At 41.0% G+C, this 18144-nt stretch overlaps 1 protein-coding gene across 1 annotated transcript in view; it reads left to right on the top strand.

The window, feature by feature from the left end:
• The first annotated feature begins 6383 nt into the window (after nt 1-6383).
• The window catches only part of LOC146391370 (phospholipid-transporting ATPase ABCA1), a 195427-nt gene continuing 183666 nt past the window's right edge, over nt 6384-18144 (top strand). The window contains exons 1-2 of the mRNA XM_084924249.1: nt 6384-6493; nt 17827-17956. Coding sequence (XP_084780375.1) covers nt 17891-17956 — 66 coding nt within the window. The 5' untranslated portion in view covers nt 6384-6493; nt 17827-17890. The remainder of the gene's footprint in view (nt 6494-17826; nt 17957-18144) is intronic.

Below are 18144 nucleotides of genomic sequence, written 5' to 3'. Positions count from 1 at the left end.
CACGAGCTCTCTCGGTGGAGTGAAGCTCTGCCGTCTGCTCCTTGCTATGTAAATATAACCGGGCGCTGGCGTAAATTCTCGACCATCTCACACTTCAGTTTAATCAGTTTTCTGTTTGACGTTTATTCAGCTGTGTGAAAACCCGGCCGAGGGATTAGTAAAGTTTTATTTAATCTAATCTAATAACTTTAATCTCAGCCAAACCAATTTACTCACGAACAAATAAAACACTGAAAACAACCCAACAATAACATGTTTAAGTTATTTAAGTGACTTATATGTCATGTTTAACCTGAGTAGCGAAAGACCGCTGGGGTTTGAAAACGATGTGCCGGGAGTTTGCCGTTCTCGTCGTCTCAGATATTTGAAGTTTACACAGCTACATTCTTGCGTGCAAATATGCTAAAAGTTTATTTTGCGACCCAGAAAGAGTAATAAGAGTAATATTAAAACTAAGTAGCTGCAGTAGTAGTAGCTATTGTTGAAAACTGGAACTGGCTGGACCATTCTGGGATATGGTGGGTCCGGGAGATTTTCGGGAGGGGCACTGAAATTTGGGATTCTCATGGAAAAATCGGGAGGGTTGGCATGTATGTATATAAATAAACTTGACATTCAACAGAAAAGGCTTATTTTGCTGTAGTTCATATTTGAGGCGAATTTGAAAAGAGAAACCTAAAATAAAATCAAAACTCGAGTATTGATTCTATTATGGTAGTATCAGTAAGATATCATTGCCAGTGTTGGTGTCGATGCTATCGATATCTGGATCGATCCGCCCATCCCTACTGATGACTGAAGCACGGGACGACCTGCTGATGCCCCTCCTCCTGATCCAGCAACCTCCAACCTATAGAGAGGGAGGGAGCACATCGGTATATGTGTGGCGCCACAATGACACTATTCATGGGGTAGGAAGGGGTCACTTAATACTGAAATTGATATAAATCATGTGCGTCCACCAGATCTCATTCTGGTTGAACACTTTCTCTACAGGAGTCTTATTTTGGAGGGGTGAAGTGTTGTACAGTGTTTCCCTACTCATTAAAATCATTAAAGTCCTAAACAATCAGTGCAAAACACTGATTCAGAAGCTTTATAATACTTTTTCCTTTAATTCATCGCCTGCTTGTTTTCCTATTCACAGCATCTTCCTCTGATTTGGTGGGAAAAGGTGACATCACTGAATACCTGAGTGTCCGAGTCCTCGTTTGACTCCTCATGAACAATAACGCTGCAATCTCACCTTGATCAAAAATGTAGCTTTAAAGTCATACATGGCTGATGTAAAAGTGACCGGCATCCTTGGTGTTTTTCCTCACACCATATTCCCACTGTGGCAATGTCAAAATAGAGCACGTAAGTTGTTTTTTCTTTTTAAATTGTTTCTCTGCCTCTGCACAGTCTTTGTGGGCTGTGCTGGCTAAAGTCGAAACAAACACAATTGTAGCCATGGCCAGTAGGCAGGAAGAGGCAACAGCATCTGTCGAGTGAGGCTGTTATTTGTTTACCTCAACTTCTCTGGTTTTCTTCTCCCCAGGACACTTCTCCACCTGCTTGGAAGGAAGAAATAACACAGGATGGAAAGCCAAAAATGCCAGCTGTGACCCTACGGGGCTGTCAAACATCCATCCGTTGCCGGCCTTCGTCGGCTGTCCGTTTTTGTCCAGATTAGCGCGGTTAACAGTCATCAGAGTGCATACTACTCACCTCATCAGCCAAGAGAGTTGGAAGCGTAGTGCGAAGAGTCCAGGCGATATCTCTCAGAGGCTCTCAGTCTGGCTTTTCCCCCCCCACGAGTCTTTAGTAAGCAGCCTGAGCTATCGACTTGGGCATTCATCTGTAATCATTTCTCTTATTTAGCTGAAATTGATTGAAATGAAGCACACACACAGGGGTCTAGCCGAGTAAGAGTGCCAGCTTGAACTTTGATGCACATAAAAAAACAAAAGTCAGTGGGTGAACTTTTCTGCTCTTCAGTTTCCCCCGGGGCAATAAAATCAATAAGGGTTGCAAAGCAGCTTGTTACTCCATCCACTAGGTCGTGTGGTGACGAATCATTTTACTTGGGTAAATCACAGCAAACATTACCTCTGTCTGAGTGGTTGGATGGTATAAAGCAGAGCGGCAAGGATAGTGGGAACGTCTCGTCTCTCTTTAATGTTCATTCTCATTTTTGAAGGGGGGGAAAGGATTTCTTTCCTCTAAATGCCCCATTAGTTTTATCATTTAATCCGGCCCTGTTTCATCTGTTCCTCTGCATTATTTCAGAGTCTGCTCTCCGTCCATCTTTCTGCGGAGACACGCCAAAGACGGTAAATAATGCACCGGCACCGAGCTCCTCGGAGATGAAAAACCATTAAATTAATAGTTTGCTACACTACATATCTGCTTTCATTATTACCTCTTCCACTACTTTTTGCTTTACTTCTCGCACACCCGTCGGTCTGAGGCCCCTGGCTCATTTCTTCTTGTCAGGTATGGATTGTGTTCCCATTATCATTTTTGCTCCTTAAGGTATGCAAGAGGCAAATGACAAGGTAATGCTGTTGCAAATGTTCCCCGTGTTTTTCATTAGCATGGCTAGACTAATGCAGGGTTTACTGACCTGGGAACAGCAGGTGTACTCCGCTGCGCTGGCACCTTCAAGCGGCAGCACTTCATTAGTCGAAGCAATTACTTTTGGGCAGTCGGTGTTTCACCTGGGTTCCATGAGTGTGAATGTCTGTAACTAATTGAGAGTATGGACCTACACCTCATGAGCAAGTCACACTGACCCTTGAGTGATTGTGCGGGAAAGAAAGTTTTCTATAGGTTTAAAAGACGACTGAGGACAAAAGACCTTGATCACAGTAGTAACAAACCCTAAAATAAATATTTTAGGCACCATATATATATATATATATATATATATATATATATATATATATATATATGTGCATGCAGGAACTTGCAGGTCCTGAGGAATGGCTTCTTAGAATAGTGCAATAAAGTCGAATGGGATCCTGCACCTTAATTATCATTATAAGTTCATTAAATGCTTACAGTTGATGGTTTGGAGCATTTTTTTACAATGACAGAAGAACTGCCTTCAGCTTCACAGAAAATTAAATTTTAATCAGATCCTTTCACATTTTCTGCTCATTCATTAGTGTTTTAAAGTTAAAGTTTACTCCTTTTAAAAAAAAAAAAAAAAAATGGTCATAATTAAGAACAATGTCAACAGTAATTAGCAGTTACAGCCAGAAGGTATACATGTTTTATGTTTTTGAACTGCAGGGTGTATCAAAGAGAATCATCCGATCTTAGAGTGCTGTAACTCTGCAGCCATTCACCGGTAACAATCGAAACACGAAGCAGTCATTCCGGGCAGACATTCCCAAATTTAATTCTATTACAGTCTATTTCAAACTCCAACAATCTTCATCCCCCCCTAACCCTTTGATCGCAGTTCTGATTGTGACCTGGACTTAATTTGAAGTGTTTGATTTTCCATTAAAAGCCTTACCTCCACTCCCTGTTTGCCAATCAGAATTGTAAATATGTCAAATCTTTAAGTGCATGAATTTGTTTTATTAGTTAGATTTTTCTATGTGAATATTTAATTGAGAGTATAAACTAAAAAAAATATGTTGAAGTGATTATTTTTTATTTGCTTGCTTAAACAGGTGACCTGCTGTATATACTGATTGGCTACTGGAGGGGCCTGGGATTGACATTATTATAATAGATAAAATTATGAATGTCACTGTGCTGTCAGGTTGTGACCCAGTGTGCAACACCATCTGGAAAGTATCTGATTGCCAGTCATGCATTTTTCAGCATGACAATGATCCCAAACACACTGCCAGAGCAGTGAACACACAGTAGAGCACCATCAGTCACAATCCTGTGACTCTGACCCAGTGTTTTGTGTTTTCTGGATTCTTAAGTTCTGTCATTATTTTCAGTTTGATTCTTAGTTTGCTTACAGTTTAGTTTATCATTTGTATCGATCTCTCGTTACAGGTGCTGTTTGTTTTGTATTAGTCTGTAGGTTTTATAGTTACAGCTCTCTGCTTCCCTCATGTTCCCTTCTCTAGCTTTAGGTGTTCCTGTTATGTTACTTCCTGTTTTATTTTGATAGTCTTTATCTCATGTGTTAGTTTTAGTTTTACTTTCCTCAGTCTCTCCAATTGTTTGCACCTGTGAGTTCCCCACAGCTGTGTGTTATGTACCCTCAGTTTGTTTCTGCTTGCTGTCGCTTTTACTGTGTTTGCTGTGTTGTTCTGTCGTCCCCCGTGGTTCCCGAGTTCCTGGTATTTCCCCCAGCGTTTCCTCTGCTTATCCACGGACTTGTTATTTAGTTGCCTGATGGACTGCTGTTACGCCTACGATTAATGTTCATCTGTATTTTGATCCTAGCCAGCTCACGACTCTGCTCTGGGCGTCCTCGTTCACCATTAACCATGACAACTATCAGTCATGGACTGACCTTTTAAGAGCCCGGACCTCAACATTATTAAAGCAGTGTGGGATCGTCTTGACAGAGAAGTCAACAAAAAACAGCCAACATCCAAAGCTGACTAAGAGAGTTCCTAGGCGATGACTTTCAAGCTTGTTAGAGTCGTACAAACTTTCTTTTGTTTTATATACTGTACTTCCATCTCTGTTTGCACATGTGCCTTTAGATTTCTCCATCTGTTTCTCATGTTCCTAGCAAAACCTAAGGAAATGTGGGTATTTTAACTTTTGCACATAGCCATAAACTAGGTTATTAAAATATGCAAACAGTAGATGGACAGACAGACATTTCAAAAATCACAAATCAGTCAGATGGGCTAACATTGCGAACACAGAAAGGAGCACAGTTCCTACTTCTTTATTTTTACTTTTTTGGAATCAGATTTGGCTTTAGGGTCAAAGCTGTTGAATTATCACCTCAGCGGTGAGTGAATCCTAAACTGAGAGGCTGTCAGCTAGGGGCCTGTTCCTGTAAATGCTCTCACTCTCTTGCAGTAGTGCCGTGTCATACTCCATACCAAGGAAACACAGGGGCAGTAATGCCAATACTGATGCCGATACTTTTAACCTGTAATGTAGGGGAGAGCTTTCCAGATTCTGAGTACATTTGACAAATAAATCACTGTGAGCTTTACTTTCCAAAATAATTAGCTAAATGTGCCTGTCTCTAAAGTACCTTGGGTCAAATGTGTGTTTTTCGCCTGTGTTTAAGGCTATAAAAAAAATAGACATGACAGTCATTACAAAAAGGCTCAGACATTTTTCATCGTGCATGTTTAAAGTACAGTTTTTCATTCCCAACATTACAATTAATTTAACACAGTTCAGTAGGATACACGCTGAACTAAGAGGACAGGGTCAAAGTATCGACCATCTAGCACTAGTATCGATCTGATACCAGTATCATCTATCTTACACCCCATGTTATTCAAAAACCTGACTGGGCATCATGTAGTAGCTGGCAATTATCTGACATTAAAACATTACTGGACAGCAGCCTTCACATGAACTATATATAATATAATATAATATAATATAATATAATATAATATAATAAAATATAATATAATATAATATAATATAATATCTTTGGGCTACAAGGAAGAAAAAAAATGTTTTGCTGAGGTGTTTCCGGATCTGTTATGAAATATCACCCTCTATATTTATCTGTGAGACCTCTATATTTATTTCCTGACTACCTTCTCGGTAAACACCCATCTCATCTCCGTATTTATATCCTCCCAGTGCACCTTTGGCATTACTCTTTATCACCCGGAATAATAAACTCTTACGTCTCCTTGTTACCTAATTATATGGTTGCTGTAAAACCCTACAGTCGACGCGCATAGCTGCATATCCCATGTGACGCATTCGGCTGATTATCAACAACATCATCAACGTTTTCACTTTGGCTCTGTCTCGGTAAATAAATGCTCTCCCCGTGATCCCATCTGGTCTCAAACCGCTCTCATCGCAGCTCGACTTATTAAAATAAAGATGAATGTTTCCGACTAATGAGATCATGAATAATTTCAGCCAGTCAACAGGTGACCAAATTTGAAAGTTTGATGCGAGGCACCCCGCGAGACAAACGCGCACAATGCCACAACAAGGGAAGCCAAATGTAAGGCCAGTGCTCCCGTTCACCCTCTCTCGCCTCTCCGGGTGACTGAGACGGGACTACAAGACGCAGACATAAGCGCTCTGCTGCGGGCCTCGGCTTTAAGGGAGCGCGCTGTGCAATGTGCACCACCTGTGCGCTTACCAGCTGTAGCTACAGTCGCTACGACAGGCTCAGCGGAGGTCATTTGCATACTTTATGATTCCAGGTAAAAGGGGACAGCGATCATGAGAGACAGGCAGGGAATGAGAGAGAGAGAGATTGCAAAAGGCTTTCTGCGTCAGTCATAAGGGCTGCCAGTTAAAACTACTCGTAATCCATCTTTAAGCCCCAAGATGTGCTGATGGGTGAAAGCCAAACAACTTTGAGGTAGGTTACTTCTTCTTCTTTCTGAGAGGGTGAGAGTTTGTTTTTCCTCTAACAGGACACGTGTTTTGTGATGCTGTCTTTCTGGTGTTCTTCTGCGTTTTTTTCTTTTTCTTCTTTTGTAGCTTGCTCTCTCTACTCCCGAGGCTAGCCCAGGCTCAGACTCTGGGAAGCCAAACACACTCCTCTCCTTTTTATTCCCCCTCCTGTCTTGTCTGCAGCAGATAAAACAGAGCGCCCAGAGAAGCGATTATCTTAGTGGGGGAAAAAAAAATAATAATAAACTCTTCTGGAGGCTGGCTACATTTAAAATGTCAATAAAGAGGGCTGAGGAGGATATAAGGGATTACAGTTTATACCTATTTGGGGGGTTTTGTTTTACATAATAACCAAATAACATGAAATACTTGCTGTTTAGTGTTTGGTGTCAAGGAACTTAAACGTCCTCATCCTACAGGTGGACAGATCGAACCGAATATCATAGTATTGATACCACCACTGCTATTGGTATTAGATTGATCAATACTTTGTTTGTATACTCTAAGTTCAGTATGTAGCTGAAATCATGGCACACTGCTCTCCGCTACATAAGCTGCCTTTATAAAGAAAAAGTATCGGTATTGGTGTCAGCATACTGACCCTGCATTTATTCTGTATTGATGTCAGATTGATATCACAATTTGCAGGATGGCACAGCACCAGCGTAACAGCTGAGTTAGAAGGGAGTCAAAGTGAACTTTAACCCATGCTGAGCAACCTTACTCCCATGCTAATGATTTACTCAGTGCCAGGGCTGCTTCGACAGCCAGCGAGCTAAGTATAAGCAATGCCGCATAGCGTGTACCTTTGTACGTGTCTTAATGAGTCATTTAAGCGCCAGCGATTACTTTTTTTTAATTCATCAGTTTAATTTATATCTAATGAATGAGTAATCAGGGCCTGAAAATGACTGACAAGTTGATCCGAGTAGATGAGAGCTTAGAAGTATTACTTCCCTCTAACTAATTACATGTAATGACCGCTTTAATATCAGTAATAGCGTTCTGACTTATAATCAGTTTGACAGCTTAAGGTTTGTGTGAATAAAGGGAGTAATTGGTGCAAAAATCAGATGCAGGTTAAACAGTTGAACAAAAAAAATTTTTTGTTCAGCGTGCAGATCACAAGGACGTAAAAAAGTTTTCAGAAGAAGTTGTTAAAAGAAAACTTTATATAAACTAGCACTGCAATCCCACTTATGCCATCAGCAAAACCCCTGATTAGGCTGATCATTTCAATTTAAGCCATCTGTGTTAGAAGGATACACTCAGTGCCTACTTTGCTCTCTAGTTTACAGTTTTAGAAATGACTTATTGTGGCACAGCAATTAAAGGTGCTGTAAACATTCCTGAGAGATTTGTGTTTATGTGGACAGATCTATTGTAGGTTTCTTTCTGGTAAAAGGAAGTTTTTCCTTCCCACTGTTGCCAAAGCGCTTGTTCATAGGGCGTTGTGTGATTAATGGAGCTCCTTTCCAATAATGTAGCGTCTTGACCTTGTGATAAAAGGCACCTTGAGGTGACTCATCTTGTTATTTGGCGCTATATAAAAAACCAAAACACAAACATCTTCTGATGATGCAGAGCTGAGCACTTTCTTTGAAGTGTGTGCTTTATTTATTCTCAGAAATAGCTTTGTCAAGCTAATTCTCCAACAGCATACTCATGTCAAACCATCTTCTAAAGCAAAGGCATAATGGGTAGATGTCCTTGTCAGCCCAGTAAGTAAATAGATGTGTAGTGCTTTTTTTCCTCCTCTTTATAATAGATTCTCTCTTTACAGTGTGCCAACTGTAGAGAGAAGTATTTCGTTTATTTAGTGCATCATACTGATATTATCTTATCCAGAGTGTTCCAGAAGGGCTCATTATTTACATCTGATGTTGAGTCTTTAGATCATTCCTAACATCTAACGCTGTGCTGTGTGTAAGGAGACCGACCTTGCTGCAGTTTTCAGAAGCTTATGTGTACAACTGTGGGCAGTGGGGTCAAGAATCTCTTTTTATACCAAGTATTATAGTCCAGTAGGGCTCTCTACTTACATTGCTGAGATTTCTATGTGTGGCTCTAAAAGAAAATTAAGATCCATCTTTGGGTCGCTTGGCAGAGCTGGCACAGGGACAGGCAGGAGACTTGCCTGAGGGAGAGCACAGGGAGGGGACTACTTGCTGGTGAGGTGCAGTGTTAGAGTGATAGCAATGCAAAGAGAAATGGCAGATTCTTGCAGCTTCATCACTTCGATCCTTGTGTCCTACAGCTGGATATAGGTTAACAGACGAAGGCCAGATGGGTCTTCATCCTTGCATCCGCACGTTATGCCGTTTGTATTGGAAATATGCGGAAATATGCACTAGTTATTACAGCAGGCAGGACTAAAAGCAACAAAACTAAGGTGTTGGCATTTGCAGCTAGTGTTAATACATCAAGCCGATTGGGAAAAGGAAAGATGTATACATTTATACACCTGGCTAAACGTAATGCAGTCTGACATAGTAGTTCTCCGGAAGCTAAAGCAGCCACCTTGAAATTATTCCAAACTCTATCAAGGTTATAATGTTTTAAACAGTTTTATAGAGGTGTTAATTCCATTTTGCAAGATGTACTTGCAAGACGCTGTTAAATTGCATTGCATTATAGAGAGAGGTAATATAAATGGGATGGTAGAAATGTTCGTCAGTGCAACACAAAACACCTGAACAGGAATACAAACGATAACCTCCAAAGCGTGCAGAGTTTGATAATGTGCTTTGATCTGACGAAGGTGTTTTGTTTTGTTAGTGTTTTGAAAGACAGTGAGATCATCAACCTTGAGCTAAAATGACCAAGACTGGAGACACAAGCAGCTTGAGAGCCCAGGGTTTCTGTGACTCTCAAACTCACAATGCAACAAATGGAAGCCCTGCATTTAGCAGCATTTTAAGGGGAGAAAAGAGGTTTTGGAGCATTCTGAGGATATGAATGGACCAAGGAGAAGTGGATTATGGAGTGGCTTTAAAAGTTTCTGTGGACATTTTAATGTTGTCTTTTACCATGAAACTGGGTCTGAATCCATTGTAGTCGCCATGAATTCAAACTGCAGTTTTCTGTGAAGCAGGTAGAATAAAACGTTTCAGTCCTTTTATGGATGTTTGAGTAAAAGTTGAGTGCACCTCAAGTGCAGGACTGTTGATAAATGAAACTGTTTACCCAGGTTACTTTTTTTGGGGGGGGTGGGGGGAGACTAACGTTATGATGCCATGTGATAATGCTTTCCTCAGCTATCAGTAATGTAGGTATTGCAGTATGATACCCACATTAACGAGATCACCACAATATAGCTATTCTGTCATACTCGATACAAAGCAATATCTGTCATGTCATTGCGCCTTAAAAAAACAGGAACCAGGTATTGTGTATGCATTCACTGCCAGCTGGGTCACTCTTTTAAATGTTACCCTCTTTCATCACGAGACGTTGTGACTGGCAAATCAAATTGTGTGGGAATTTATTGAGCTTGTGCATGATTTAAGAAAATCACAAGTGTATTGACAACTTTCATAACAGCAAATAGTACAACGTATTTTCTAGTGCTGTCAGCGTTAATGTCGTTAAAATGACGTTAACGCCATAGCCGCATTAACACGGCAAATCGGCGCTAATGCATGACGAGCTAACCGAGCTAACCGAGCTAACCAAGCTAACGCGTTGATGCCGTGCAGGCCCACGCACCTGGCGAACCGCGCTAACTCGCTAACGGAGATTTGCCGCGTTAATGCAGTTACATCATTTTAACGAGATTAGCGCTGACAGCCCCGGTATTTTCATATAACAAATAATAATTAAAAATAATGTGCTGCAAAATTTGAATCAAAAGCCACACATGCATGTTAAAAATGTGTACGTATAAAGACATACAAACACAATCAGCCATATAGTCAGACATTCATTCCAAACTATGCACTTCCATACACACAAATAGATTGAAACTATAGCTCATAATTAAGGGGAAGAGATGGAAATGGAAAGTAAAAATTTGGCTTTGTGAAGAAGGACATAAATTTTAGACTTTTAGCTGCATTTTCACTAGTCTCAAATAAATACAGGGCCAATACTTTTAACTCATAAAGGCAGCTTATGTAAAATGGAGCAGCGCGTCGTGATTTATGAGAATCGTCATCAATTTGCCAAATCTGAACACAGTTTAATGACCACTAAATCACTGTGATTTTTATTTTTTAGAGTAATTAGTTAATACAAGAAAACACAGCTTTCAGTTTTCATGCATTTTTAAGCTGCGACAGAAAGTGCCTGTCTCTAAAGCACTTTCTGTTGTTTAAATGTGCTATATAAAAACATTTTTATTATTCTTTTTTTAAAAGTTCATGTTAGACATATTTTTTTTCATTACCAGAAACTAATAAAACTATTCTATTCATTTATTTGGAATATATTTATTCATTTTTATTTTTATTTATCTTTCTTGACCTCACTGTCTCTGCCTTTACCTGCAACAACGCTTGTGATCAGTGTTTAAAGGTTGAGTTTGACTGTGTCAGTAGGCAGTGCGGGTATGCTGTAAACAAATTTCCCTTTTTTGGGACGAATAAAGTTATCTCTAACAGTCTCCTAAACGCTGCCTCACCTCACAGTCTAATGCTTCAAGCTGCCTTCAGCCTTCTGTTGCTACTCCTTCAAATCCTTATCATTTTTTTTTTGGGACGAATAAAGTTATCTCAGGGCAGCACGGTGGCTAGCACTGTTGCCGCACAGCAAGAAGGTCCTGAGTTCAATTCCACCATCAGGCCGGGGTCTTTCTGTGTGGAGTTTGCATGTTCTCCCCGTGTTTGCGTGGGTTCCCTCTGGGTACTCCGGCTTCCTCCCACCGTCCAAAGACATGCAGCTTGTGGGGATAGGTTAATTGGATAATCCAAATTGCCCATAGGTGTGAATGTGAGTGTGAATGGTTGTCTGTCCCTTTGTGTTAGCCCTGCGACAGTCTGGCGACCTGTCCAGGGTGTACCCCGCCTCTCGCCCTATGACAGCTGGGATAGGCTCCAGCGCCCCCCGCGACCCTGAAAAGGATAAGCGGAAGCGAATGGATGGATGGATAAAGTTATCTCAATTTGAATGTTAATTATCGATTTGGTATCGATACTATCAGTAGTTTGGCTGTTCTCCCACCCTAATAAAAATGTGTTTTGAGGAGTTGTTTAAAACAAATCAACAAGCTCAGAGTGTGATCGCCTCTGGTTTCAAAATCAAAACGCAGGACAGTTAGGAGATAGAGCGTCAGAGAGGTCTCAAAAGCTGTGAATATGAACATGAGCCTGTCCTTGTGGAGCTTTATATGTTAATAATCAGATTTTCAAAAGGGGAATCTGCACCGACTGGAGACGAGCCATGGAGCACTGAGAGATCCAGGCGGGAGAAGATTAAAATGTACTAAATCAATACTTTCCCCCACTCTCAGTGTTTTGCATCACAAAGCTGTGATTATGATGTCAGAGTTTTTTCTTCTATATTCAAATGTGATCCAAAATTGCAGGTGTCAGTTTTAAAGATCCTTTGAACACCTTTGATAAGCTTTAATTGAGTGCACCCCTGTTATCTTGATATAGCGCTATCTCTTTGAACACCAGTGATCGGTGTATTGGTGTCTAATGGAGTAAAGCAGCACGATTGAGGCAACGTGCTTGTCGGTGTAGCAGCTGCACTTAATACAAATAGTACCTTTTCCCCAGACTTGCCTTCTCCGCTGTATGATTTCCCGCTGTAGCAAAGTTGTATGGAGCTCGCGATCGAGATACTTGGAGGGGAAAAAAGACGGATTGGACAAAGGAGCGCAGGGACCATTATACCCTTCACAAGGCTATGGCGACCCCCTTGTAACTGATGTTGCAGTCATTTGCTGCTGTCCTCTGCTCTCATGCTCTATGACAAATATCTGTTTTCTCTTTCCATCATCCTAAGGGCTGAAATAATGCACTTTGCTGTCCCTACTCCCCAAATGCCAGGCATGCATCAGCACTTATATCCTCTCAATACGCTCCTTTCTTTTTCTTCTTTTCCTTTTTTTCCCCAGCGCTATATTCTTTCCCTTTTCTCTCATTCCTTGATTTTTTTTCTTGGGGCTTTCTTTGGAGCTAATGATACAGTGAAAAGCTGATGCCGGCGCCTGATGGCCGTAGTCTTGTGAAGACAAAAAAATAAAAAGAGAAAGAACTCATTTCAATTATTCTTTGTGCTCCAAGTCGTAGATTAAAATGATGATCTGGAAAACACTTCACTTGTATGGTTTTTGTTCTCCGGAGAACTGTGTTCGCTGTGTTTCGCAACACTGCGGCTGCAATGCAAATCACAATCAGACTCCTCTCTTGTTACTTGTTATCTCTTCTTTAGATGTGGGATCGGAAGAGAGTCCTTGAGCTCGGGCTTTTCCACAACGCTCACCCACACACGCCGTCTTTCACAGACAAATCTCTCTCTCTTTGTTTCTTTTTCCTAGATACCAATGCAATTCACACACACAGATTTTTCTGACATATGGCTCAAGTCTATTCTGAGAGATGTTGTTTACCCTTCATGCCTGACGTGATTTCAGATTGGAGGTGGTGCCAAGCTGTCCTTCTCCTGCGTGTTACATATGAAGGCGAGGCTTGAAAGCTGGGCGAGACAAATCGGCAGACCAATTACGAAAGCATTTGATGCACTCAAGTGCCCATGCGTGCTCTAGGCCTCCGTGTCATGACCGAGGTCGTCGGGCGCTTGTAGAGGTCCGAAACGATTTCCTTAAAAATACACACGAACCGTGAAATATTGAGCAGCGCACTACAAGAAAAACTGCCTGCGTGTCTGATTGTAATCCATTTATCTCTGAACAATATGGATAGTTTGCCAGCAGCAGTAACGGCGTGATTCACTTAAATTGCCCTCTATAATAATATAACTTGGCATTGGTGGAAAAACAGAATTTAAGTGAGGAGATTCTGTGCTTCCTCTCACCAATATTCTCTAACAGATTATCGAATGGCCTTGAGCGCTCCCATTCTTTTGCCCATTAGAGCACTTATTTGGGCATTTGGAAGTAAGGCCGCATCCATTTTCTCATGACGGTAAATAAAACATCCATGAAGTAGCATTAAATAATGTAGACGCATGTGGAGGAGATGGAACCCGTGCAGGAGGAGGAAATGGAGCGTTAACAGGTGGCACATTTGTCAGGACTACCCGTGGGCTAAAAAGCTCATCCGAATCCCTGCCTTCCTCACCTGGGGCACGTACCTGGGTCTTAAATGTCTTCACAGAACATGAGATAAAGTGCTCGGAAACATGTTTTGAGCACAGATGGGTAACATAACATGGGTGTTAAATATTAATACATTTCTCTGACTCAACACGTACAGATCTGTGTGTGTGTGCCTGTCTTTTAACTGGCAAATACGTGTTTGGAAAATGTTATTTCAGGCACAAGGATAGGAAATTTGCTTAGTTTTTGTATTTGGTGGTTTGGACTGCAAGAATACAAAACTAAACTAGGAGGTACTCGAAACTAAACAAACGGGCAGAACAGGCTGCTGGTGAATGAGAGATATCGCGACAAGGAAGAAGTGAAAACAAGGGGCTTAAATATTCACAAGATCATCAAGACACAGCTGGGAAAGACGAGGCGCAGCTGAACAGAATCAACTAACAAGCAAGAGGGAAGCAAAACTGGACACTATAGCTGTGTCCCAAAACGTCGGCTGCATCCTTCGGAGGACCCGGCCTTCGTGGTCTACGTGGGCCGGGTCCTTCAAAGACCGAGAAGGCCGGAAGTGCAAAGCTGTGAAATGGGACGGTCTAGCCTTCAGATTTGCGTCACCGCTGTCTCAGTGGAGTTTAATAAACTCGGCCGTCTGCTCCTTGCTATGTAATCTATAACAGGACACTGGCATAAATTCTCGACCGTCTCACACTTCTGTTTAATCAGTTTTCTGTTTAACGTTTATTCAGCTGTGTGAAAATCCCGGAGGAACCCACCCGATGGATTAATAAAGTTTTATTTAATCTAATAATCTAATAACTCTGATCTCAGCCAAAGCGATTTACTCCGGAACAAATAAAACACAGAAAAAAGGCAAACAATTACATTTTTAAGTTATCCGAGTGACTTATATATCATGTTTAACCTGAGTAGCGAAAGAGCGGGGGTCTGAAAACGATGAAGCCGGGAGTCCGCTGCTCTCGCCGGCTGGAGTGACCATTGAACCCCCCGGCTTGCTATCGAGCTGGTGGGTAACAGACGTCTCCGAAAACGTCGGCACACTTTTGCAAATATGCGATGTCTTGATAAACCGAGCTGATATTTGAAGTTTACACAGCTACTTTCTCGCCTTAAAATATGTTAAAAGTTTATTTTGTGGCCCAGAAAGATTAATAAGAGTAATTTTAAAACTTAGTAGCGGCCGCCATTGTTGGCAGCTGAAATTTGGCTGGGCTGCACTATGAATTCTGGGATATGGTGGGCCACGAAGGACACACCCGACCCATCCTTCAAATTTGGGGAAATGAAGGACGCATTTGTCGGCCGCATTTGAAGGAGTCGACGAATTGAGACAGCCTTCGTCGCCTGGCTGTGACGTAATCGGCCTTCAAATGCGGCCTCCGGAGGATATAGCCGATGTTTTGGGACACAGCTAAACACACTCAGAGCGTGAGACTACCAAAATAAAACAGAAAACACTAAGACTGAGACTAACACATGAATTTGACAAAGTAAGGTCAAAGAAAGCATGAAAGGGCAAAACTGACTAAAATATTATATAACAGAAACACAGACTAGGCATGGGGGAACAGAGAGCCAGAAAACAAAGAAAAATATGAATACAAAATGATTAAAACCTAAACAAAGCAAAGGTAATATTTACACTGAAAACTACAACAAGGTCAAATGGGAAACATTAAACAGAAAAATGAGTCAGAAAATGCAGGATCATGACAGCCGAGAGTCAACTGCTTAAGATTAAAACTGACACTGAAACGTTTAAAAGTTACATTTTCAAACAGCAGAAACGAAACCGAAATAACAAAATCCACTCTGGCAACTAAACTGAAAGTAAACTGAAAACAAAAGAAATTCAAAATTAAATAATAAAAAAAGAAAACTACGTTGAAAATCCAAAACTATAGCTTTCGGGCATCAGGATACGTCTGTCTGCTGTCTTCTTTTTTTTGGGATCACCCATCACTACTTATTCTAGAGCAGGGGTGTCAAACATAAGGTCCACGGGCCAGAGTCGCCCTGCCAATCAGCCCAAAGAACACCTTTGGAAAATGTGAAGAATGACATAAATTTTAGACATTTAGCTGCATTTTCACAAGTCCTATGGCTTTTTCTACTGATGAAGAGCTGTTTATATAACCAAAGTAATTAAGTAATAGATAAACAGATTACAGAAAGCTCCTGTTTTTCACTATCTGCTATAGAGAATTTTTTTTTCACAGTGCCTTAATGATAAAAGCAACAACAAAACACAAAACATCCTTTCAGTTAACAAAGAAGAATTCCTTTTTGTTTTTGAAGGATGATTTGTGTAAGTTAACAGTTTATTGCAGTTAAAGCAGTATTTCATTGCCTGTCCTTATATTAAAATACCTCAGGTGTTAGTTAACGTTTAGTTAACGTTCAGTCGTCCGGGCTTCTTAACATCAAAGCGGACGTCACAGGGTCCACAGTGCAAAATGACTTTGACGTCCCAGTCCTAGAGTGTTGGTCGGGTTTTACTCACACGTAACAGATTTGTACTCGAACTGTGCTCAAAGTCAAGGTCACATTTGTGGATTTACAGGCGACTTATAGGCAGTTACCTTGGAACCGTGATGGATTGCGGTCCTGATAAGCTATTGGATTGCTGCCATTCTGGTTTCTTGGTTCTTTTGTTGTGTTTTTAAGTATCGTACCCACATATTTTCCCCATGTTTTCGACATCTGGTCATCTTCATCACTGCTTGTCTTATCTTGTTTCCCACCTTTCTTAAACTGTGTGCCCAGAGTTCATTCAGTTTCACCTGTAAAGTTCTGTTTTTTTACTATCCTACCTTTCCACTCGTGGCCTGTCAGTCCATCTGTTTGCTTATCGCCTGTGTTCATCACTCATGCAAACAGTCTGTAGACTTTTGTCACACCAGCGTGATGGAGCAAGTTTGTCATCAACACCTGCCGGACAGAAAGTTTTGCATATGGGCCCTTACCTTTTGTAACTATGACACTGTAGGTGTATAAGTATTAAATATGTTTGCATTTTAGAAAATGCAGAATAAATAAATTATTAATATATCATGTTTATTTCATGTATTGTTTGTAAATGTTTACAGATGATGTATGACTTCATCAGTAAAGTTCTCACATTTTGCAGTGTGCTCTCTAACAGAAATCATGTATGTGTGAGTCCTCCACTGTTTTCTTTTAATATATTATAAATGTTTATGTTAAATGTGTGCGTGCCCAGCTGCTGCGGTTATATGTGCAGTCAAATTGACCATTCTTACATTAATTGCTCGCATAAAAACTTTAAATTGATGTAGAAACGCAGGCTAATGCCCGTACGTAGGAATCCGTAGGCATATGTTACACCTGAGCATGTGCCTTTTCTTTGAAAGCATGAAACTAATAGCAACTCGGACCGACATGCTCAGCGGACTGATTCGGATGCCACGACGAGCAGATAAATTAACCGTAGTCAGTGGGAGGACTGTCAGCTGTGGAGTTTTTAATAAAGGTCATACTTGATGTAGCAGTGTAAAAATGACACAGCAGACCTATTTGTTTATTATCTGTGTAATCAGGGGTGAGTAGATAGTAAAATATGTAATAAATATTTTATGGCAGTCTTTGGTCCACATGAAAAGTGATGCAGTTGCCCATGTATTTTTCCCCCCTGACTTTTATTGTTCTCTGGTCACTAAAGAGACTGATTAATAGACAGGGAATTTGCACAAGTGTAGTCAATGAGGCAAAGACTAGAGTCTACGTTCCTCCTTTAAAGGCAAAACAACAGCAAAAAAAGAGATTTTGCTTTGATATACTTGTTTAATAAGCAGTATATATAAAACAACCGCACGGTCCTTAATAAAGACTCTTTGACTGCTAGACCCGAACTGCGTAACCTCCACGAGCTGAGCCCCCATCCTGAGATGTGCTGAGTGTAGGTGATAATAATTCTTAGAACAGGTGCTGCACCATAAGCCCCAAGGCCTGGGGAAGTGAATGATTAGTGGCACTCCCCCAAGATGCATTGCTCTTCTGTATTAAAACCAAACTCTGCCTTTTATTCCCTCCAGGGTTTATTAAGTGGGCCAGTTGCCATAGCGACGCTTTGGCAGGATATTGCCAGGATAAGCCGTAATGGGTCTCCTGACGCAGTTCACTCTGCTCCTGTGGAAGAACTTCACTCTACGGAAGAGACAAAAGGTACACTTCTGTGCACTAACCCCACCACCACCACCCCTTTGCAAATCAACCTATATCTGCTAAAATTGGTCAGCAATGGAGAGAAAATGAGGATGTGGTCCCAGGGTTGTGTTATCAAGGGCGACTAAGTTATTCATGGGAGGGAAAGGTAATAGGAGGGATTTACTAGGAAAATTGTCTACTATAGA

Source organism: Perissodus microlepis, chromosome 3 (assembly GCF_051167445.1).
Source record: "Perissodus microlepis isolate ML-2025 ecotype Zambia chromosome 3, ASM5116744v1, whole genome shotgun sequence".
NCBI classification, from domain to species: domain Eukaryota; kingdom Metazoa; phylum Chordata; class Actinopteri; order Cichliformes; family Cichlidae; genus Perissodus; species Perissodus microlepis.
The sequence above is the reverse complement of the archived record's forward strand: the minus strand, read 5'-3'. Positions and strand labels throughout refer to the sequence as shown.